At 42.0% G+C, this 21,982-nt stretch overlaps 3 protein-coding genes across 10 annotated transcripts in view; 1 reads left to right on the forward strand and 2 right to left on the reverse strand.

Annotated features, from left to right (window-relative positions):
* The window catches only part of RAB27A (RAB27A, member RAS oncogene family), a 34,833-nt gene extending 30,318 nt beyond the window's left edge, over nt 1-4,515 (reverse strand). For 3 of the 5 annotated variants that reach the window (XM_068143879.1, XM_068143874.1, XM_068143875.1), the window contains exon 1: nt 2,380-2,520. The gene's annotated coding sequence lies outside the window, so the exon portion shown is untranslated. Of the gene's footprint in view, nt 1-2,379; nt 2,521-2,687; nt 2,707-4,494 lie in introns of those variants that run through there. The other 2 variants (XM_068143877.1, XM_068143878.1) reach the window with 2 other exon arrangements.
* PIGB (phosphatidylinositol glycan anchor biosynthesis class B) lies at nt 3,796-13,230 on the forward strand. 2 transcript variants are annotated; one of them, XM_068143872.1, is made up of 11 exons: nt 3,796-4,944; nt 5,253-5,372; nt 5,907-6,011; nt 6,183-6,313; nt 6,847-6,987; nt 7,396-7,447; nt 7,861-8,072; nt 9,238-9,302; nt 11,435-11,645; nt 12,349-12,529; nt 13,096-13,230. In XM_068143872.1, exons 1-11 carry the CDS (start codon nt 4,621-4,623, stop codon nt 13,228-13,230), a joined length of 1,677 nt encoding a protein of 558 aa, XP_067999973.1. In that variant the 5' UTR covers nt 3,796-4,620. The 2 variants fall into 2 exon arrangements, with proteins under 2 accessions (XP_067999973.1, XP_067999974.1); XM_068143873.1 differs by lacking the exons at nt 6,183-6,313; nt 7,396-7,447.
* Nucleotides 9,000-21,982, reverse strand: part of CCPG1 (cell cycle progression 1) — a 29,908-nt gene continuing 16,925 nt past the window's right edge. For 2 of the 3 annotated variants that reach the window (XM_068143871.1, XM_068143869.1), the window contains 3 exons: nt 20,395-20,513; nt 17,987-19,389; nt 11,434-14,290 (listed from right to left, as the gene is read on the reverse strand). In XM_068143871.1, the coding sequence (XP_067999972.1) occupies nt 14,110-14,290; nt 17,987-19,389; nt 20,395-20,513 (1,703 nt within the window). In that variant the 3' untranslated portion in view covers nt 11,434-14,109. Of the gene's footprint in view, nt 9,427-11,433; nt 14,291-17,986; nt 19,390-20,394; nt 20,514-21,982 lie in introns of those variants that run through there. The other variant, XM_068143870.1, reaches the window with a different exon arrangement.

Below are 21,982 nucleotides of genomic sequence, written 5' to 3' on the forward strand. Positions count from 1 at the left end.
AGACATTAAGAGAGGAAAAGGAGTTATGGTTCTTTATATTTCACCTCCAGTGCAAATTTTACGTGTTTCTAAATTAAAATCTTACTAGCCTTCTCTGGATTATGACAGACTGCTCTGAGTAATGGTGTTGCTCTGCAAGACCAAGGTTATGCTGAAAAGTGACAAACTACTCAACAGTCATTATGCCAGCACAGCAGATATTTCACAGAAACAGAATAACCAAGAACCAAAAGATGATGCACGAAGATTACTTTTAAATTCTTTGATCTCATCAATCTTCTCTTTGAGAGAAAAGGAAATGTGTAGCCAACTGATAAAATAATGTGTTCCCATGTTCAACAATAGTGATGAAGAAAACACTTAAAGCCTGGTTTGAGATACCTGGCTGCAGAAAAAAAATAAACCAGTGTGTGTTGTAGCACATTCCCCCCACCCAGAAGTCATCTGTGCAAGAGATTAAGCAGATAGAAAATTAGAACCCTGAACTAGAAACACAAGAACATGCTGTTCTTTTTTCCATCTTTTTAATCATGCTTTTGAGACATCCATTTAGCATCACAAATATTATCCCTACAATTACATATGAACATTTGAAATGCATATTGTCTTGTATGCTATTTCCTGGCTGGAAAATTCTTGACACAGTCACAAAAGTAGTGTACGTGTAAGAAAAGAAACAAAGGCTGAGAAGACAAATCTATGCAAGAATAAGCTTCTAAAGAGATTTTAGAAACTGATTAGTGCTGCTAATGCATTTTGTAGCATTTAAAGAAAAAAATGTAAGTATGGAGAAACATCATCTTGCCACTAAGACCTAGTAGAACTCCTAACTCCAAGCATATGCATTATCCTTATGAAAAACTCGTAAGCATTAAGGAAAGTGTTTGAGGAGTAATACTATCAGAAAGCTCAAAATACATCTCATGCATCTCTAAGGAGAGATAAAAATTAAAGTTGGGCGGTTTTGACAGTTCTAGGCATGTCCTTTATACTTTGCTAGCACCATAGAAAAATACTACTTATGTATTGATATAATCTAGCCATTTATGAGAGACAGAAGAACCAAAACATTTTTCTAATGGATTTAGCTTTCTTTAGATCCAAGATCATCAAAGCATTAGTTTAGTCCAAACACTGCAAATCAGGTGGAAGAAACCTCCAGAACCCTCTCAGCAAAGAGACTCTGTCAGACAAATATGCAGTGCTCAAATAGAAGCAACAGATCTGTTGATACCCAAATACAAGATTAAGTTCTGGTTAAACAGATAAAACACACTTATAGTTCTCCCTCAATAGTTTCAGATTTGTGAAGATTTTTTTCAAACACGCAATCCTTTTCCCTTTTTTCTACAAAAGAAACTCATGTCTTGAGCTGTGGGAAACTTCCAGGTCTTACAGCTGTTACATGCGAAGGCCCGAGAGCAATTATTTGCGTAGTCGTGTTCCAAGACAGCAGTTGTAAAATTAAGCCCATGCACCCAAAAGGCCAAGGCTTCAGACTTTTTAACTTCAAAATTGAGGCCCTGTTGTTAAAATTCCCATGTCGTTAGCTTAGGAGCCTGTGGGCACGGGAGGCTGCACAGGTGGGCAAGAAGGACCCATGTGCCTTCAGAACTGCTGTTAGAAGAGATCCCTGCAACACCCGCCTGTTTCCCCGGCTCTGCGGCACAGGGGAAATCACCTTTTCCCCCCAGTATTTCAAGTTCTCTGCCCAAACCACTCACCCTGCTATCACAGAATCGTTTTGGTTTAAAGTTACTTTTACAGATCAAGTCCAACCGTTAACCCGACGCTGCCAAGTCACCACTAAATCAACATCCCTCAGCCACACATCTACGTGGCTTTGAAAATACCTCCAGGGATGGCAACTCGACCACTTTCCTGGACAGCCTGTTCCATGGCTTGGCAACCCTTTCAGCGAAGAAATTTTTCCGAATATCTAACATAAACCTGCCCTAGCACAACTTGAGGCCATTTCATCTTGTCATATTGCATGTTAGTTGGGAGTAAAGAGGGGCCCTTAACTCTCTACAACCTCCTTTCAGAGAGTTGTAGAGAGTGAAAAAGATCTCCGCTGGGCCTCCTTTTCTCCAGGCTAAACAACTCCAGTTCCCTCAGTTGCTCCTCAGGAGAGCTCTAGACCCTTCGCCGACTTCGTCGCCCTTCTCCGCACACGGTCCAGCACCTCAATGTCCTTCTTGGGACAAGGGGTCCAAAACGCGACACCATAAATCTCTTTAACTCCTTCAGCGCCGGGGACGCTTCTCGGAAGCCCCCGTGACTCCAGCAGCTGCTGCGGCCACCTCGGAGAGTGACAGGGCGGCCAGAGTCCCAAGCCCCCGGCCCTGCCGTCCTCAGCTCGGCTCACTGCCGTCCTACCTGCTCGCCTCCCCCGGCCACCGGGGCTCCCGCAGCGCCGCGTCCCTCTGTACCTGCCCTTTTTTGGGCTGCAAGCGTGCCTTTTCCGTCAAGGCAACATCACTTCCCGTTCGGCCCGAGGTAGGGGCGGGCACGGCCCCTCCCGGCGCGGGACAGCCGCGGGCAGGGCAGGGCCGGCCGGGCAGCACCGCCCCGGCGCGGCTCGGCCTTCCCCACGGTGGGAAAGCTGCCTGTGCCAGGGATGCGGCCCCAGGGCAGCACCGCAGCGCTGCTCAGGCTTTGCTCCCATGCAGGCCATTTTCAATTACCCGAGCCGGCTCTTCAGCCGCACGCCTCCACGCTCCTCCATGGGGCCACACGCGGCTTGAAGAAACAACTGTATGAGGCAGAACAGGTTCTGAAGATGCAATACGTGGGGCCAGGTTAGTGTCCACCGCGGTGGATTTCGTGGTTTCTCTGCCGCCTGCTGGCTGCCTTCCCCTGCAGGTCTCTCACAGCTGCTCAATTAACTTCAAGTCCAGCAGTCTCAAGAATTCTGCCAGCAGAGTCTGAAGCTCAGCTGCCTGAACTGTCTGCCTCAGTTCAGCATCTCTTTCTTAATTTTTTTCAAAATCAACTGCTATCTTTATGGACAAATTTCCAGCAATTATGCTACAAAGAGGGTGCCTTCTGGACTTGTTACCCCTTTTTAAAATAGCCTTTTCAATATATAATGGTCTTGCAAACAAAAGGAACTACTGGAGTCACCGCATTAGTTCTGTGCTAGCACTCATCACAGGCTTCTGGAATTTCATCATATCCAAACTAGATCTATCACACACACTGCATCACCCCGCCAACCACCTTCTGCTCTTCGGGGAAGTCTATGCGCTGCCCCCAGCTACCCCGTTGTTACTGCCTTTAAAGGCACATCTCAATAAAGATTCTTTTCCCCTCAAGCTGTCTACAGGTTCTGTATTAAAACCAGAATCCGACAAGTTCCTCCAGAAATCTGCAGGTTTGGGTTTCCTTTTAGATTTGTTAAAGTCTTGAAATATCTACTGATCTAGTTTCTTGGAGTCTTTGATTCTGTTTTGTCAGACTGACCCATACCTATCACGGTGCTGTCCTGCTGAGCTACACTCTGAAACACTTCTCCAAGTACAATCTGACTTGCAGGCAATCTGATTTATTAAATAGCTATCCTCGACATTCTGTCAGGAATGAAAGACGTGTGGGTGTATATAAATCAAGGACTTCAAAGTTGTGTGCTTTCATCCATCAGTACCACGGCATTCCCAACAGAATGGCTTGAGAGCTAGAACTGTGACAATCAGGGTGATTATTGCCTGGACGATGGAATCAGATCAGACACAATCCAAAAAAAAACCCAAAAATCCAAAACCAACCAACCAAACAAACAACCCACAGGCAGAGTGGCCGTGGAACAGTGACTTTCTTTTTCCACCTCCTTGGTGGTTCTTTATACTTAAACGCGAAGGCACACTTTTACACATTCAGACTTTTATACACAGATCAATATTCACGTCCTTACAGACTGGTACCAAGCAATTACATCTTCGGGCGGTGGATTGCTTCAGGGCAGGGCCAAGCTGCAGAGCAGGCCGCTCGGGACCGCCAGGGCTGGCGCACGGCGCAAGGAGGGCCGTTCCCCGCCCGCCGACGAACGCTCCAACCTCGCGGGACGGTCGGGCGCCATTTCCTCTGAGGGGAGCCGCGCAGGTCCGGGCTGCGAGTGGCGGCGCGGCTCGCACGACTATCTCAGGACCTCTTCGCCGCCGCGGCATCCTCTGGCGGCCCCGCCGAGCCCTCCCGGGGCTGCTGTGGCCCAGGCGGCTGGAAGATGGGCCGGTAGATATAGACCCCACTTGCCACGCCGAGCGCCACGGCCACCGCCACGTGCGGCAGCGGTAGCCTCCCCCACATGCCGCCAGGCGGCGCTGCCGCGCGCACGGACACGCGTGAGACTCCCGCGGCCTCTCACTGCTCCTCGGCGGCACCCTCCCTCCAGGCGGGGAGAGGGGACTGGGGCACAACGCTCAGCGTTCTTCTTGCCTCGGGAGTGCTTCGCCCCACAGACCTGGGCTGGGCCGTGCCGGACCTGGCGCCTCTCACCTGAAGGACGAAAGACCACAGAGCAAAGGCCTCCCGTTCGCTAGAGTGACCGGAAGGAAGCGGCAGCGTGTCTCCGCGACTGGAGGTCACGCATGCGCCGCCGCCGGTGGAGGCCTGGCGGCACGGATGGAGGCGGCCGGCGGGCTGCTAGCGCGGAGATCAGAGGCGGTGCGGCTCCGCAAGCGGCAGTCGGTGCTATACAGCACCCCTGGCGGGGTCGCCGGGCAGCGAGGAGCCGGTAAGCTGAGCGAAGGGGCGGGGGTGGCAGCGCCCCTCGGAGGGAGCACTAGCGGACCGTCCCCCGTCCCTTCCCCAGGCGCTGCCGGCGGGCCGGTACGGCTGCTGGCGTTTACTCTGGCGCTGCGGACACTCAACTGCTTCTTCGTCCAGACAAGCTTCGTCCCGGACGAGTATTGGCAGTCACTGGAGGTCGCTCACCGCATGGTTTTCAAATATCCTTGGCAGTGGCAGCGCCTCGCCGGCCCTCGCCGCCCCACGCTGTCGTTCCCTGCGGCCCAGAAGGCATCTGTCCCCACTGCCCCGATCTTGTACTGGCCCTCCGTGACTCGAGAGTCACTGCCGCAGCGTCGCGAGTGGGAGGAGGGCAAAGATTTCCAGGGTAGCGAGGTGTTAGCTTGGCCAGTAACAAAAACCCCACTGCTTTGGCTACATGGGTAAATGTCTCGACCCGGATAAGGTCTGAGAAAAACAGCTCGAATGAAACTTTTTGGTTCAGCTTATCTGTCCTTAACATTAGTAATTATGGGTACCTAACTTGGGAATGGACACATGGCTTAAGAGGGTATTCATACCCACTGATCTTTGCAAGCATCTACAAAGCTTTACAGCTGCTGGCCATGGATGATGTTAAGCTGCTGGTGAGTATAGTGAAAAACATAGCAGATAAAATACAAAGCCTTGAATCTGGCACAGAGACCTCACTGAAGTGTTTTGCATGGGTGCAGAACTCACCAATAGATCTTGTTACATTCTGATGTTTGTCACTAGAAGGGATTTATTCTTGGCCTGCAATCAATCTCATTCAGCTTCATACTGATACTGTTTGTCACTACTTCAGAATTGCTCCGTGGTTCAGTTTTCCAAAGTGTTCAATAAGAAACAGTTGTACTAAAGAGAGAAACAGCCCCATCTGAATTCTACTGGAGCTTAATAGCAAAGAATTCTACTTTTGATTTCTGAACCCTTCCAGCTGACCTTTAGAGTGCTTTTGGCAGAAATACTAGTTTTACCAAGGGACCTCACTGTTTTATTTGTTTTAATAACAAAAAGCTATAGAGAATTCTCACCAGTGTTTTCACATCTGGACAGTCAGTCTCTAATTCACTAGTCCTCTCTTTGAACTTGGAATTTACAGGTTTGTTGTTAGTAAAACATGCTCTCTGCTTACATAGATATGGGTCCCTAGACTTGCACAGGCGGTGCTGGCAGCTTTTGCTGATGTGAAGCTTTACTCACTAGTGCAACACCTTGAAAATGCAGAAACAGCAAAGTGCGTGGTGAGTCTCAAGCCTTCAAAACACGGTTATGCATGTTGATAAACACCATTTGTTGCAGTACAAACAACAGCAAAATGGTACTGTCACACCTTGAAGAATTATCACCTTCATATAAAACTACAGAATTTAACAATTCTCCCCCTCTATCCTGTTGTTCATAATTATTTTCAGTACTTCTGCCAGCTGTGTTCCTGGTTTACATGGTATTCCTGTACTAGAACTCTAACAAACACCATGGAAACTCTTCTTACCATTTTTGCTCTTTCCTACTATCCGATAAAAGGTTCCAAGATGGGAAGCAGGTGAGAAAGTTTCTAATAATACTGCTGTTTTTTTGGCTTGGATAATGCCAATTTTTAAAGTGGTAATTTTTATCTTTAAGTCAACCAAAGCCTCATTCATGTAGCAAGAGTTTTAGATCATGAGAGGAACACCCATTAGGGTATTTCCTCTAAGATTGTTTTGCAGCCATAATATAACTGCTATGTAAAACTGCTCTTCTCTGTTTCCCATATGCAAAGTGTTACTTCATGGGAAACACTGAAGAACTGGAATTTATGGGAAGTGGGGAAGAGATAACAAAAACTTATTTGGGTTCAGATACAGGTGAATTTGTGGTCACAGCTTTCTTTCACAAGATAACTATTGTAAAGCAAGTCCATGCTTCTAGTTAGCAACTTACACAGTTAACTTTCCAGGCAAAGCAGACTATCTGCATCAAGAGAATCAAAGTTATCTGCAATATGGTCAAAGACACATAGTATTTATACATTGTTGAAATAAAGAAATGACTAAACCTTTTCATACTTGGTTTTCTTATATTCCCTCACTCTAGTTACAAATATTTAGCTTTGGTAGCACTTGCAATTATTATTCGTCCCACTGCTGTTATCCCATGGATACCTTTGGTCCTCAGGCATTTTTTGCAAGAACAGAGGAAAGTAGACCTTATCCTACACTATTACATTCCAGTTGGGTAAGTTCTTTCTGAGTTTAAATGATGACTGTACACAGATATAGCTTAATACTTTGCAACCACACATGCAGACAATACCAAAATGCTGATTTAATGTAAAAACATGGGGAAAATAGAATCTTTTTGCAAACATTTAAATAAGGGGCATTCTTCCTTTAAATTGATGTATATGCTGTTAACAAAGTACTAGGAGAGGTTTCATGAGGGTGAGACATGACAGCATTCCATTTTAATCTGGGATTGTGCAAAGAATACCAGGTGATGGCAACTGGCCACTGTAAATTGGCTATGAGTATGGGTAACATCAAAAAATAGGAGGATCAGGGAATTTTGACAGCTATTTGGAGTAGAATCTGCTACAAACCCAATTTGGGCTCTATCAGTGCAACCAACTTTCCATTTTTGCAGATTGGTTACAGTAGGAACCTCTTTAATAATTGACCGTGTGTTTTTTGGTGAGGTAAGTTGTTTTAACTTGTAAGAAAATGCCTCTCATTAAGCATTTTAACATAGATGGCTCTTTCAGACTTGTCTAACTTCTGTTACTTCTGTGATTATGTCTGGCCTGTGACCTCTAAATACATCCTAAGCCATAAACTCAGTTCTTTTAAATGATGGACTGTTACTTAAAATCAGTAGGCTCAGCTCTCAATACGTAATACTTATCAACCAGCTACAAAGCTTACACATTGCTGTGTCTAATTGCTAAATATAGGAAGTCTGTGGTGAGTCTTACTAGAAAAAAATCGAAGTATGAGTGAAAATGCTGTGTCATGTACAGCCAGTGATAATGCTGCAATTCTATTTAACTGTTGTTTTTCACTTTTCATTTGTATTTAACCCCTCCCCACACACCTCCTCTAAATTTCCCAGTGGGTACTGGTTCAGCTGAACTTCTTGAAATTCAACGTGCTCCAGAATTTGGGAACATTTTATGGATCTCATCCTTGGCATTGGTACTTCACTCAGGGATTACCAGTTATCTTGGGTACCCATCTGCCTCTCTTTGTTCATGGCTGTGTGCTGGCACCAAAAAGGTATCGCATCTTTCTAATGGCAGTGATTTGGACAGTGTTGGTGTACAGGTAAATTCTCCTAAGTGTAACTACTATCTTCACTGATTGTTTTTTCAAAGCTCATGTCTTCTTTAGAGCAAAAAAAAACATAGCATTCAGAGTAAGTGATGGAAAAGTTGAAACTCCTTCAAGGACTTTAGGAAATAAAATAGGTTCTAGAATTCCATGTAATATGTTTGGTAATAATATAAGAAGTAGTATTTTTAGAATTGATTAGACCCTTAAAGAATAAAGGTATTTAGCATGAAATTCAGTGGGGGAAAAAGCCCCCCCTCCACTCAGCAGGTGTTGAAGCAGCAAGAGAACTAGCTAGAAAATTTTGTTTACTATATGCCTGCTAGCAAAAATACAATTTCATTTGGTAAGGTAGTGCATCCCCTGTAAGCTGAGAGCTTCTTAGGTGCCTAAAACCTACCCCCTTCACAAGTCTACAGACCATTTGTAACATTTATCGAAGGAATCTCTCTCAAAGCTGAGAAGTAGAAGGGAAGCTGTTTCTAAAGCATGAGAATTAACTGTAGATTAAGTGAGAGACTTTCAGGGAAGAGATACAGGAAATACGTAAATACTAAGTAATAAATGGTACAGCAATAAATGTACTACTACTACAGTAATCACAAAAAAACAGCAAGTCAGTAGTGAGGCTACAAATGCCATCTTGTCTTCTAGTTATACCTCTACTGGCTTTAGGCCTTTAGCTCCTTTAGTCTTCAAGAACCTCTTTGGCTCCCATGAGATAGGTCTTGCAGTAATCCCCCCAAAAGTCTCCAAATTGTGTAGAGTTGTATTAGCAAAGGTGAATGTTATTTTGCTAGATACAAATGTATGCTTGAATCTTAGCTTCTCCTCCACACTTCTTACAGTATTTTATTAGAGAGCAAATTGGTGAAAGAGTAGCGACGTTATTTCTAGGAGTCACAGAATTAGACCACTTAGTTGCTAGACCAGTAGCCAAGTGCTTTTATTAGTGCTTGGTTTAAACTGACAAATCAAATGTACTAATTATGTACTTAAAGTGGCAGTTTGGATTTTTACTCTGAACTGCTTCAATGCCAAGAGAATCTTAGTACATGGAAATGCTTTTCTTCCAGTCCTCCATGCTCTACGACACACTCTTATTGACAGAACTGATGCATTTCATTTTCTTGCTGTACTGTTATCTGTTTTATTACAGCATGCTGAGCCATAAAGAATTCAGGTTCATCTATCCAGTAATGCCATTTTGCATGGTTTTTTGTGGTAAGCATTGGTTTCAAATGTCTTGCAGCCTTCCCTGTATTTAATTTTTACGTAAAGACAGATTGTTAGTCAGCGTAGTTATTTGACAAAGGATTCTTAGAGCTGGCTTCATCTTTTCTTACAGCTAGGGAAAAAGAAAGAAGGGGAAAAAACAAAGTAAGGAAAAGTAAGTGACTGAGACATAGGTGGACACTCCTACACATGGATAAAAGTACTTCCTGCAAAAAATAAGTAACTCCTGATATTTTAGCAATGCCAAACATGCAGTGAGGATTTTCCTCTTTGCAGTATTTTCCAACCCACTTCTCTAAGTACTCCTGACAAACACCTGAGTATGCAACAAAAAAATACTCAAAAGCTAAAATGATCCTTTTCTACATTCAGGTATGTTAGCTAATGATGCTAGTTGTGCATCTGATTTTGATCAACTGGAGTAGTTAAATGCAATAGCTCTTTCCTTCAGGCACTGTAAGGTGAAATTGTTAAAACAGGAACAAGGTCCTTAAACTCATGTGGTTAACTTAAAGAGAATCTGACCACAGTTTAAATTTGAAATCATACTGCTTTTGCTAACAAAGACTTCTCTGATACTTCTGTAGTTTTTGTTATTTATCTCTTTTTCCTGTTTTGTGGGCTTTTTTTCTTTTAAACACAGAAAAGCAGCCTAATAAGCACATACTTCATATTTTACAAAACCAAATATTAATGACAGTAGTGTGTCTGTGGGAAGATAAAATCACAATATGAAGTCTAGTATGCTGAAAAGTTACAAAGGAAAGATTAAAATTTCTTGAACATGAAGCTGTAGTTTAGATTCAAGTTCAAAGAGATGAATCAAAAAATTACATTTTCTTTAACCTGTTTTACTAGTCTAATCAAAAGTCTTACTACAATACTTTTGCTCTCTGCTAAGATCAAATACTTAGTTGGCATAGTTCAGTAGCAGATCTAAGATGAGCTAATTCTACCTCACATGGAGAAAATTCCAATCAGACCACTATTTTTTTTGTTAATATTCTTTGATGAATGAGGTAATCTACATCAATTTTCAAGAGTTACCTCTTCAGATACTTTAGTAAAGAAAGAGACAACCAAAGTTATATCTGATAACTCAGTGGTTACAGTGAAGTCTTTAAGTTGTGCAAAACATAAATAAAGGCTTGAATATCAATGTCATTTCCAAGCACACTTAAAGAGCATTTCATAAAAGCAATTAAAATATGCCTATAACAGAATGTTTCCACTTGTGTTTGAACCACACACCAACTAGTGAACTTTGTTTCCAACTGAGATAAAGATCTTCAATTTGTCAGAACAGACCAACTGAAGACTGATTAAACTTACTTTTCTATCAGGCCTATTCTAACTTGTTTCTTGTGAAACAAGAGGTGGTCACAGAGCTCAGCTGCAGAAAGTATTTTTATCTACTAATACTGACAAGCACATGATTTACTAAGGATTTCCAGATTGGTTGCAACATGAAACTCTTCTGTGCCAGGTTCACCTATGTTGTGGTTATGAGAAAGAGGTTCATGCAGCTATCTTCCACCAGGAAAAGTGTCCCTCAAGAAAAGTAGGAGAGAATGAGCAGGAATGGGAGATGGGAAAATACAGAGGAGTAAGCTTTTCCAAGGATTGCAGCTTGAAAATTAGTATAGGAATGCTGTAGCTTTCAGAATGTTGGAGAAAAAGAATACCACAGCCATACCAAAGCACACATAGTTACCATTTATTCTGGCTCTACTGGAACATACATGAATCTGAATGCAACATTAAATCACCACATACCATTCATCCAGACTACTCAGCAGACTCTTTTCCCCTCATTAAGTTAAAATTAAGCTCTAAAGAGACAAAGCACTGGCTTTGAAATTGTATTTCTGTGCTTCAGAAGACAGGTATGGTCTTAACATTACACTGTTAAATCCAAAAGTTAGTAAGGGCAAAGCCTATCCTCTGCGTTTCCATTTGAAGAGTAAAGACTAAAAGCACATAGTATTAAAATACCTAAAAGCAAGGCATTGTTATCAACTGAGTAATGGGTTTCCACTAAATTATAGTACTTTCAGAAGTACTGTGGAATACTGTTAAGTGTTTGCTTATCTCTAAATCTCACTCAAATTTTTCTGTAGGATATTCTTTGAAACACCTGAAAGCATGGAAGAAATCTGCAGCAATTTGCCTGTTTTTATCAAACTTACTCCCAGCTCTGTATACAGGCTTGATTCACCAACGAGGCTCTCTTGATGTTATGAGTCACATACAGCAACTCTGTAATGACTCTTACCAGTCACAAGCTTCTGTCTTCATCATGATGCCATGCCACTCTACTCCATTTTACAGGTATTAAAGTAGTTCACAGCATATTATATTAAAATCTATACACTTAAGCAGAAATTACTTCCTTTCCTAAGCTTAATAAATTGAAATGGATAAACATATGCAGGATGAGTTATTTTCCATACAGTTACTACAGAATGAATGGGGGAAATAAGCCAAATGTTTGTAGCACAGAATAAAGTTCAGCATCTAAACTTTGTGTTAGGATTTACAGGAAGTCTGAGTTTTGAAAGTAAGTCACACTGCTACATTATGGTATCCTTTGTAGCAAAACTAAAGGCTAACTGTGGCATCAAATTTTATTAATTTTACCTTCTGTAAAGAAATGTAACTTCAACATACAATGACTGAAGTCACTATTCCAAAAAGTTTTCAGTAGATTATGGCAAGTAAGCAAAACAGTAAAGCAGACATAAGCAGTGAAGCTGATAGGGAAAATATCTTTTAAATAAAGTAATTTTACACAGGTAGTATTTTTATGAAAATTTATCTGCTTTTTGTGAACTGCTAATAACATAGTCACAGTATTTGGTCTATTTTTGCTTTCACATGAAGTACAGAGGGAAGAAAATATGACTCTAGGGGAAAAAACCCTAATTATTCCATTTTGGTTTTGACTGAGGTGTCTTTCAAGTGATGAGTCATTTCAGGTCTTTGATACTGGTAAGTTTATCCTCAAGTGTTTTTTGTTTGTTTTTCTCCCTAGTCATGTTCACTGCCCTCTAAAAATGAGATTCCTTCAGTGTCCCCCAGACCTAACTGGAAATGCAAGCTATATTGATGAAGCAGATGTATTTTACTCTAATCCACTTGGTTGGCTTAACAAGGAGTTTTACAATGATACGTTATTACCCAGTCACTTGATCTTCTTCAGTGTACTAGAACAGGTATGGTAACTGCAAGATGAAGCAAACTAGTTATGAGGTCATTAAGAATTAATTAGGGGAGAGGTATAGTTAAGGTTTTTCTACAATTATCCACAAGTTTTCAAAACATAGTTTAATTTAAATTTGAAACCTGTAGTCCATAATACCATTTCAGTGATACCTACATGTTAAGTATGTATGTCCTCTGTATGAATTCTACACACCATAAAGTAATATTTTATGGAATTCTTCTCAAGCCGTACAAACAAACGTGCAATCTGTTCCCACTACCATATACTTCTAAGTAACCCACAATAACAAGCAAAAATGCATGTGGTCAGAGCACCATTTTGCCCTCAATTATTTTATGAAATCCATGCTCTGAAAACAAGTGTCTGGTAAATACCCATGCTGGATGGGATTAAACAGGATAGGTACCTCTTGGTTTTTAGCAGTCTTTCCTAAAATAGAGGATAAAACTTGGAGGGGACATTTGTATTGATGGTTTCCAGATGTCTTTGGAACACTGTTCTGAAGATCCCAATAACAATTCCTGTCTGTGGAACCTAATGTATGTTCATTTACAGGAAATATCATCATTTCTAGCTTTAAGGGGCTATGAGAAAACAGCCACTGTCTTTCACACTCAAGTACCTCAGGGACGAGTTGGAAGTCACATCTATGTCTACAGGAAAAAAAAACCTGAAACGAATCATACTTGAAGATCAGTTTCTAGACTTAAGACCTAATAAGATCAGTTTTGCATAGCAGTACTATGACTTAGAAGATCCTGTACTGCAGTGAGTAGCAAGTCTGAAACCGGGTAAGTCAAATGGGGAAGTCTGATTAAGCAGTCCCTGGCTGTCTGAAAACAAACTTCTCCCTGAAGGCAACTTCAGTAGTAGTATGGCTGGGTGGGGGTGATTTGTGACCTTACAACACTAGAAGGCATCACGAAAACCAAAGGTGCCATGTAACTGCTTCATAAGCAAGGAGACAAGACTGGACCATTTTATAGAACTGTACAACTAATGCTAGGTTTGTTTTATAAATAAAGTCTTTCACCCACAATGTGTCTTTATTTTTTTTTATACAATATGCATTTCCAGTGCTTAAAGCTGATTAGAATGCAGCACAGCAAATTCTTCACAATTTAACAAGCTCTTGAACAGTCCCCCTCCCCCCAAAGACAAGCAAGTACAAGATTACAGAACACTTAACAAATACATTACCATAATGTAGACCTATTTTTTGAAGGACAGGATGAAGTTAGTATATCAAACACTGGAGCTAATTATTGGTACATTATGCATGACTGAAGATTTGAACTACACTAATGTAATGCAAGTAAGCGTATTTTTCATACACAAGTCATTGCATGCCTAGTTTCTGTAACAATACTGCTGACACCCAAACTCATCGCTTCCGAAGAACAGTGAAAGCAACAGTATGCAAATTAGAAAGCTTGACCTTTGCCTTTTAACAAAAATGCGTAAAAATGAAATTACTTGGAGAAAAAGCTTGCATCTTGCTGCTTTGCTGAAAAACAATTACTTTCTGGAGAGGACGTGAATTCTAATCTTAATTTTACCATAAATTACTCAGTATTTTGGATCAAAGGGTAATTGCCCCAATTCTATTTCAAGGTTTGCCATGTGTCTTCCATTAGTGCGACCATGTTTATGCCATTTACCTTCTCTTTTGTTGCGGTGGTGGTGCTTCTGGGCTTGTTTTTCGTGGCGGGAATTTTCGCTTTGTGTAAAAGAAGGTCTTTTAGGTCGACTGCAAGGAGTAAGCAAAAGCTTATTACTACACTCGTATGAAAGCATCTCTAAAAGCATTTTGAAACAATTACATTGTCAAGAACAGCTTTTACCATGCTGAGGTTGACTGAAAAGAAAGCAAAATTAGTCTTTCCTTGTGTAAGCGAAATGGAGGGGAGTGGTATTTAAGTCATCAGTAAAATGGTATCTTTAAAAGAAACAGTTTCCAAAAAAAATCCTCTGCAGCTGCTTGCCTGAAGTTCTTTTCAGAACAAAGCTGTTTGATTATCCATACTGTGATGTTTGAGTGAGATATTTCTCCATTTTCCAGTTACTGTATTACATTCTGTTTTATAAAAATGAGAACTTTACAGGCCTTTAAGCATGCTCTGTGTGAACACAGGTACTGCACACGTTTTCCCATACATTCAGTACAGTGAGAGGGGGCACTGGCAAAACACTTGCTCACTTGCTGCAGTTTTTGATGCTAACAGTCCCTTTATACTACATGCTGTTCTCACATGACCATCCCTAGCATTCTGCTAAGGCTATTTTCATCTTCAGTATCATACAAGCCTTTGTATAATACTATCAATAAATTACTTTGACATTTTTATGCAAAATGAAGTGCTCAAACATTAAGTATTTAAAAAATAAAGTTCACTGTAATAATAAATTACTAAGTAATAATAAATTACTAAGAAGGGCAGGAAGAACCTGCACTCCCTAGTGGACCTGGAGGGGAACACGGTGACTGAAGACGAGAAGGCTGAGGTCCTGAACACCTTTGCCTCAATTTTTAACAGCAAGGCAGGAGTTCAGGACGAGTGGCCTCCGGAGCTGGGCGATGGGGTCGGGGAGCAGTGTAATGCCCCGGAAATCCATGAGGAATTAGTTCGGGACCTGCTGAGCCACTTGGATACTCACAAGTCCATAGGACCGGATGGGATCCATCCTAGGGTGCTGAGAGAGCTGGCAGATGTGCTAGCTAGGCCACTCTCCATCATTTTCCTCCAGTCCTGGCTCACAGGTGAGGTCCCAGATGACTGGAAACTGGCCAACGTGGTCCCCATCCACAAGAAGGGTCGGATGGAGGAACCTGGAAACTACAGGCCGGTCAGCCTGACCTCAGTGCCAGGGAAAGTGAGGGAGCAGATTATCCTGGCAGCAATAACTGCGCACCTGAAGGATGGCCAAGGGCTCAGGTCCAGCCAACATGGATTTAGGAAGGGCAGGTCCTGCCTCTCCAACCTGATCTCTTTCTATGATCAGGTGACCCGCCTGGTGGATGTGGGGAGGCCTGTGGATGTGGTCTACCTGGGCTTCAGCAAGGCCTTTGACACCGTCCCCCACAGCAAACTGCTGACAAAGCTGTCAGCCCGTGGATTGGACCATTACACTCTGTGCTGGGTTAGGAACTGGCTGGAGGGCCGGGCCCAGAGAGTGGTAGTGAACGGTGCCACATCCAGCTGGAGGCCAGTCACCAGTGGTGTCCCCCAGGGATCAGTGCTGGGCCCTGTCCTCTTCAACATATTCATCGATGATCTGGATGAAGGGGTAGAGTCAGTCATCAGCAAGTTTGCAGATGACACAAAGTTAGGGGCAGATGTTAGTCAGTTAGAGGGTAGAAAGGCTCTGCAGAGGGACCTCGACCAACTGGACAGATGGGCAGAGTCCAACAGGATGGCATTCAACAAGTCCAAGTGCCGAGTGCTGCACTTTGGCTACGGCAATGCCATGCAGAGCTATAGGCTGGGGTCGGAGTGGCTGGAGAGCTCCCAAACAGAGAGGGATCTGGGGGTGCTGATCGACAGCCACCTGAATATGAGCCAGCAGTGTGCCCAGGTGGCCAGGAAGGCCAATAGCATCCTGGCCTGCATTAGGAATAGTGTGGCCAGCAGGAGCAGGGAGGTCATAGTGCCCCTGTACTCTGGTTTGGTTAGGCCACACCTTGAGTACTGTGTCCAGTTCTGGGCCCCTCAGTTTAAGAAGGACATCGAAACACTTGAGCGTGTCCAGAGAAGGGCAACATGGCTGGTGAGAGGCCTTGAACACAAGCCCTATGAGGAGAGGCTGAGGGAGCTGGGATTGTTTAGCCTGGAGAAGAGGAGGCTCAGGGGTGACCTCATTGCCCTCTACAACTACCTGAAGGGTGGTTGTAGCCAGGAAGGGGTTGGCCTCTTCTCCCAGGCAACCAGCACCAGAACAAGGGGACACAGTCTCAAGCTGCGCCAGGGGAGGTTTAGACTCGAGGTGAGGAGGAAGTTCTTCACCGAGCGAGTCATTCAGCATTGGAACGGGTTGCCCAGGGAGGTGGTTGAGTCATCGACCCTGGAGGCGTTCAAGGGGAGACTGGACGTGCCACTTGGTGCCATGGTCTAGTCATGGGGTCTGTGTTGATAGGTTGGACTCGATGATCCTCGAGGTCCTTTCCAATCTAAGTGATACTGTGTGATACTGTGATACTTTGACTATAAATAAAAACATAAACCTTGTGTTTGCTAAAACTACACATTAAAATGGCTGCTTGGTAGCTGGTAAGAGCATCATCCTCACAGTTTAACTTTGAAAGGAAAAGTACTAACTCACATAATATTTAGTAAACCCAAAGTACTAAAGTATTCATACTTCCTGCTGCAATAAAACATATGAAATGATAATACAAATCCAACAGAAACTTGACTGAAAAACTGCACCTTGATCTAAATACTTAATATGCTTTGCACTGAGTACCAGCACAGGGAAAAGATCTACTATGGCTGCAAGGCCCAGTTCTTGTGTATTACAAATAAGTTAATGTGTCACATTTTTACTTACCTGAATAAACATTAGCATAAGACACTATATACCACATTTTGTAATAGCAACAGTATGAAAAGTCACATAAAATAAATACATGAATGCTCCAGAAAGAGCAATTCCACACAACATATTAAGGCTGTTTTCTTAAATTTTTTTTCACCAAAGGCTATGCAGTAGAAACAGTCCACAATATATATATATATATAGCTTCTCTGGGCCAGCCATGCAGCACAGCACACCACAACCGCTCTATAGAAACCCGACGAATACCATTAGATCCAGGAAAGTAACAAGAAGCAATTTATGCCAAGGACCTTTGTAGGCAAGTCTGAACAAAATTTAGTCAGGGTGAGGATCTGAACCAAAGCCTGCCATTGGAGTAGCTCTACTCTGGGCAAACAGACTTAACACAGTATTATACAAAGCTACAAAAGTAGTGGAATTCCTGAAAAGCCAGCAGGGAATACACCTGCCAGAACTGGACTGTGAGACTGCTCAAATATATCCCCAAAACTTTCTCATTCAGAGAAAGACAAGGAATTCCTTGTAATGCTATTCTGACACAGTTATTCATTCCATCAGACAGGCAATCATAGCTGTTCAGTCTACAGTAACCCTACTGGAGTTACAGTTTTCTAAAGAACTCTGTAGAAACTCTAAGATTGTGCTATGTACAGTGGATGTGTAGTGCAGCCCAAACTAACACACACCAAATCGATAGGTAAGGTACTACAGATCCACTTTATAGAACACAATCTCATATTTTCATTGAATCCTAAAGAAAATCTAGCACATAGACATACACTTACATGCTAGAACATTAGAACACACCTACTAGAACAAGGCTATTTGCTGTCTTGTTTATAAAGACTACTACATTATGTTAGTAAGTTCAGGAAACATGGAAACAAACCTTGGTCCGTATTGGGGTGAATTATCATAATGAAAGTAGTATCTGTAGACGTATTTGTCCAAATCTCCAAAAATATTTTCATTATTAATTTGGTACTCCTTCATATCTTCCAGGTAATCCTTGACATCATTAACAAAATCAGTGAAGAGCATCTGGTCATGTATAAATAACCCATTGTGAAAAAATTTATTGATGAAACTTTCTAGTTCTCTCCAGTGATGAAAGTTATGTACAACTTGCTGCAAGTATTTTTTCATTAGCCGATTAAATTCATCCACCCTGATAGGATCTGATACTCTGTTAAACAGACTAATAAATTCTTGATGAGCACATTCAAAAATACCAGAGCAGCCCTTTAGGACAAACTGATGCTTTCTGGTACACAAAGGATCACCGAGACATTTCTGTGAATCTGTGTCTTCTTCAAATGCAAACTGACGTTTTCTTCCATCTTTGAAATCTTTTGGCATGTAAGGTCCCCTGTAATGTGTGTACTTCAGGTTCTCGTAAGAGTTATGTTCTCTGTAAAAAGTTCTTGCTTTCTTGTTTGCCTCATGTCTTTTATCGTTTGATGACTTCTCCTTTTCATCAAAGATGTTTTTTGTGGTATCTTTGAACTGTCTGAATGTAGACTTTACCGAGTCAGAGAATTTTTTCAGGTTTTCTTTCACTGCTTCTTTAGCCTGCTTAATCTTTTCTTTATGGTGTCTTACAAACTCTTTGGTGGAATTTTTCATAGCATCAAAAGTTTCTTTAACTGAACCAAAAAATGATTCTTTTGATTTCTTTTTAGTCTTACTTTGCCCTTTAGCACCTTTCTTTTGCCACTTTTCATTCATTTCTTGTTTTTCGGTTTGGTCTTTTGCTTCTACATACAGCTTCTCCCATAAGTCAGAGCGTTGTTGCTCAAAGTTTAGCTTTTTTTCTAGTTCTACTAGCCTTTCTCTCAAAGTTTCTATTTCTTGATTTTCTCTTAATGTATCATCATCATTACCACTGTCAGGTGTTTGACGAGAACTTAACTGTTCCAGTTCTTTTTTCAGAGCTTCTGTAACATGACGTTCTTTGTCCAGTTCTCTCCTTAACATCTGTGCCTCTGCAAAGAGTGTTTCCTTTTGCCTAAGAAAGTTGTGGTTTCTTTGCTTTTCCTCTTCCAAATGCTCCCTTAATTTCTGATTTTCCATTACAATAGACTCGGTGCTAGTGCCTTTATCTTCCAAGTTTCTGATTTGTTGTCTTAGCTTCCTTAATTCTTCCTGAAGGGAGGCCAAAGCTTTTTCTTCCCTTTCTAGAGATTCTCTCAAGTGCTGATTTTCAGCAGCAAGACTTTTTTTTTGAGATTCAAAGGATTTCTTCTCTACCTCAGTAGAGGTCAAACATGTGGAAAGATCTCCTTCAAGAAACTAATACAAACAAACAGAAAGAATAAAAAATAGTACAATTAATGAAGTTACCATTTCAGCTAAAAAGATGAAAGACTAGGGCAGCCCCGTTTTAGTCTAATTTACTTGTCATTTTGGATCCAGTGACACATGTTGCAGCAAGATGCAAAAATAGGACTAGTTTATCTCACATATGCACACCAACACTTTCTGGGCATCAAAGATCATGTGATAGGCTCCCTCTTCCAACCAGAGGTCATCACCCTTTGTTTGTACTGGCACAAGCAGCTGAAGGACAATAAACTGAGTACATTAATTGTAACATCTTAAAAGGAAAACGTGCATGTTCGCTGCTGAGTTACGTTCAGCAAACTGGGTTTGCAGTTGAAGATAGTCAGTGGCTGGGACTGAAATGCAGGAACTGATTTTGAATCATTTTTGGTGAAAACACATGTTCGTGTAACTATACCCTAAGACAAAAGGATCTCCCCTGTCTCTTGGCATCCTTGACAAACTCTAGAACGATATATAGAGAATTACATGTAAATGCTGCTAATCAGCAACATTGAGACACAAAGCACTCCCTAATCTCTCTGAATGATCTAACAGTAAAAATATTGAAAAGTACAGGTGAAGTACTAAAACAATTAGTAACCATTGACAATTTAGAAAGCAAATTCAGAAAACATATATGTACAACCTAGAACAGATTTTTACCAGCATGTTGTACTCAGCTGACTTCATTAATGACAAGTTGGCATAAGGTCATTAGGAAAGAGACCGTCTCTGTGTCCAGATGACTTCTATACCACATACATAACAAACAGCATGTTTAAACACATTCCAATAACAAAATTTGATCAAAATAAAAAAATCTTTGTCAAGAATTTTGGGGAAAGAAAAATTACATTCTCAGAAAAAATTTACTACCCCACAACCAGATTTGGGTGATAAACTTATTTTACTGTGTAAGTTGCCACATAGTGACAGTATAGCCAAATGACTTGCAGCTAAGCTCATACCTACCCCCACTTTATGATGCATTTTATCTCCTTGCTCTTGGCACTGGTAAAGGTCATCTTTCATGTCTTTTAATTCATGTGTCTTTGTCACCAGCTGCTGACGTTTCTGGATCTGTATTGTACCTATAAAGATGGAAAAAGAAAATATCTTTCTTTTGACAGTCTGATTTACATTAAACAGAGGAAAAAACAAATCTAAGCATCTTCCATTTTCTCTGCCATTTCAAAAGCAGTCTTACCTTGCAACTTCTACCAATCACTTACTATTAAGTGTTTAGCTGCAACAAAATAAATATTATAAAACCGGACTGTTACATACTGATTCTGTTTCTTCCAACAAACAGCTTCTCAAAAATTCACTGTGTTATACTGCCTTTTATCTCATGATAATAAATGAAGGAATTTTGGAGCACACAGAGAAATCATCCACAAGTGCTGAGAGAGCTGCCCGATTCTGTTGCTAAACCTCTCTCCATCATCTTTGAAAAGTCATGGAGAACAGGAGAGGTGCCTGATAACTGGAAGAAAGCAAATGTCACTCCAGTCTTCAAAAAAGGAGGACCCAGGCAACTACAGACCTCACCTGCATCCCTGGGAAGTTGATGGAGCAATTCATCCGGGAGGTCATCTCTAACTACATGGAAGACAAAAGGGTTGGCTACTCCTGACAACATGGACTTACCAAGGGGAGATCCTGCTTGACTAATCTGATAGCCTTCTATGAAACATGACCAAATGGCTAGATGAAGAAAGAGCAGTGGATGTCATATACCTTGACTTCAGTAAAGCTTTTGATACTGTCTCCCATAATATCCTCATAGAAAAGCTCAGGAAATGAGGTGTAGACAGCTGGTCTGTGAGGTGGATTGAAAACTGGCTCAACAAGAGAGTTCAGAGGGTTGTCATCAGTGGCACAGAGTCAACTTGGAGGCCTGTGGCCAGTGGTGTTCCCCAGGGATTGGTATTTGGTCCAGTATTGTTCAATATCTTTATCAACAACATGGATGAGGGGATTGAGAGTACCCTCAGCAAGTTTGCTGATGATACAAACTGGGGGGTTTGGCTAACACCCCATCAGGCTGTGCAGCCATCCAGTGAAATCTGGACAGGCTGGAGAGCTGGGTGCAGGCAAACCTCCTGAAGTTCAATGAGGACAAGGGCAGGATCTTGCATGTTGGGAGGAATAACAACATACACCAGTACGGGTTAGGAGCTGGAAAGCAGCTCCACAGGGAAGACCTTGGAGTGCTGGTGGACAGCAAGTTCTGCATGGAACAACAATGTGCCCTTGTGGCTAATGGAGCCAATGATATCCCAGGATGCATCAAAAAGGGTGTGTCCAGCAGGTCTAGGGAAGTTCTTTTACCTCTCTACTCTGCCCTGGTGAGACCACACCTGGAATGCTGTGCCCAGTTTTGGGCTCCCCAGTTCAAGAAACAGAACTGCTGGAAAGAATCCAACGGAGAGCCACGAGGACAATTAGGGGTCTTGAGCATCTCTTCTGTAAAGAAAGACTGAAGATCCCCGGGGCTGTTTAGTCTTGAGAAGACTGAGAATGTGTATAAATATCTGAAGGGTGGGTGTGAAGTGGA

This window comes from Melanerpes formicivorus, unplaced genomic scaffold (genome assembly GCF_026170545.1).
Source record: "Melanerpes formicivorus ecotype bairdi unplaced genomic scaffold, bMelFor1.0.p_v2 SCAF_10, whole genome shotgun sequence".
In the NCBI taxonomy this organism is placed as follows: Eukaryota; Metazoa; Chordata; class Aves; order Piciformes; family Picidae; genus Melanerpes; species Melanerpes formicivorus.

What these genes read in the sequence shown, in the direction of transcription:
- PIGB (XM_068143872.1), top strand. Translation starts at nt 4,621, where the DNA reads ATGGAGGCGGCCGGCGGGCTGCTAGCGCGGAGATCAGAGGCGGTGCGG. An exon ending in TCGCTCACCGCATGGTTTTC is followed by an intron (nt 4,945 to 5,252) that starts AAATATCCTTGG and finishes CTTAACATTAGT; the next exon opens with AATTATGGGTACCTAACTTG. An exon ending in ATTTTGCATGGTTTTTTGTG is followed by an intron (nt 9,303 to 11,434) that starts GTAAGCATTGGT and finishes ATTTTTCTGTAG; the next exon opens with GATATTCTTTGAAACACCTG.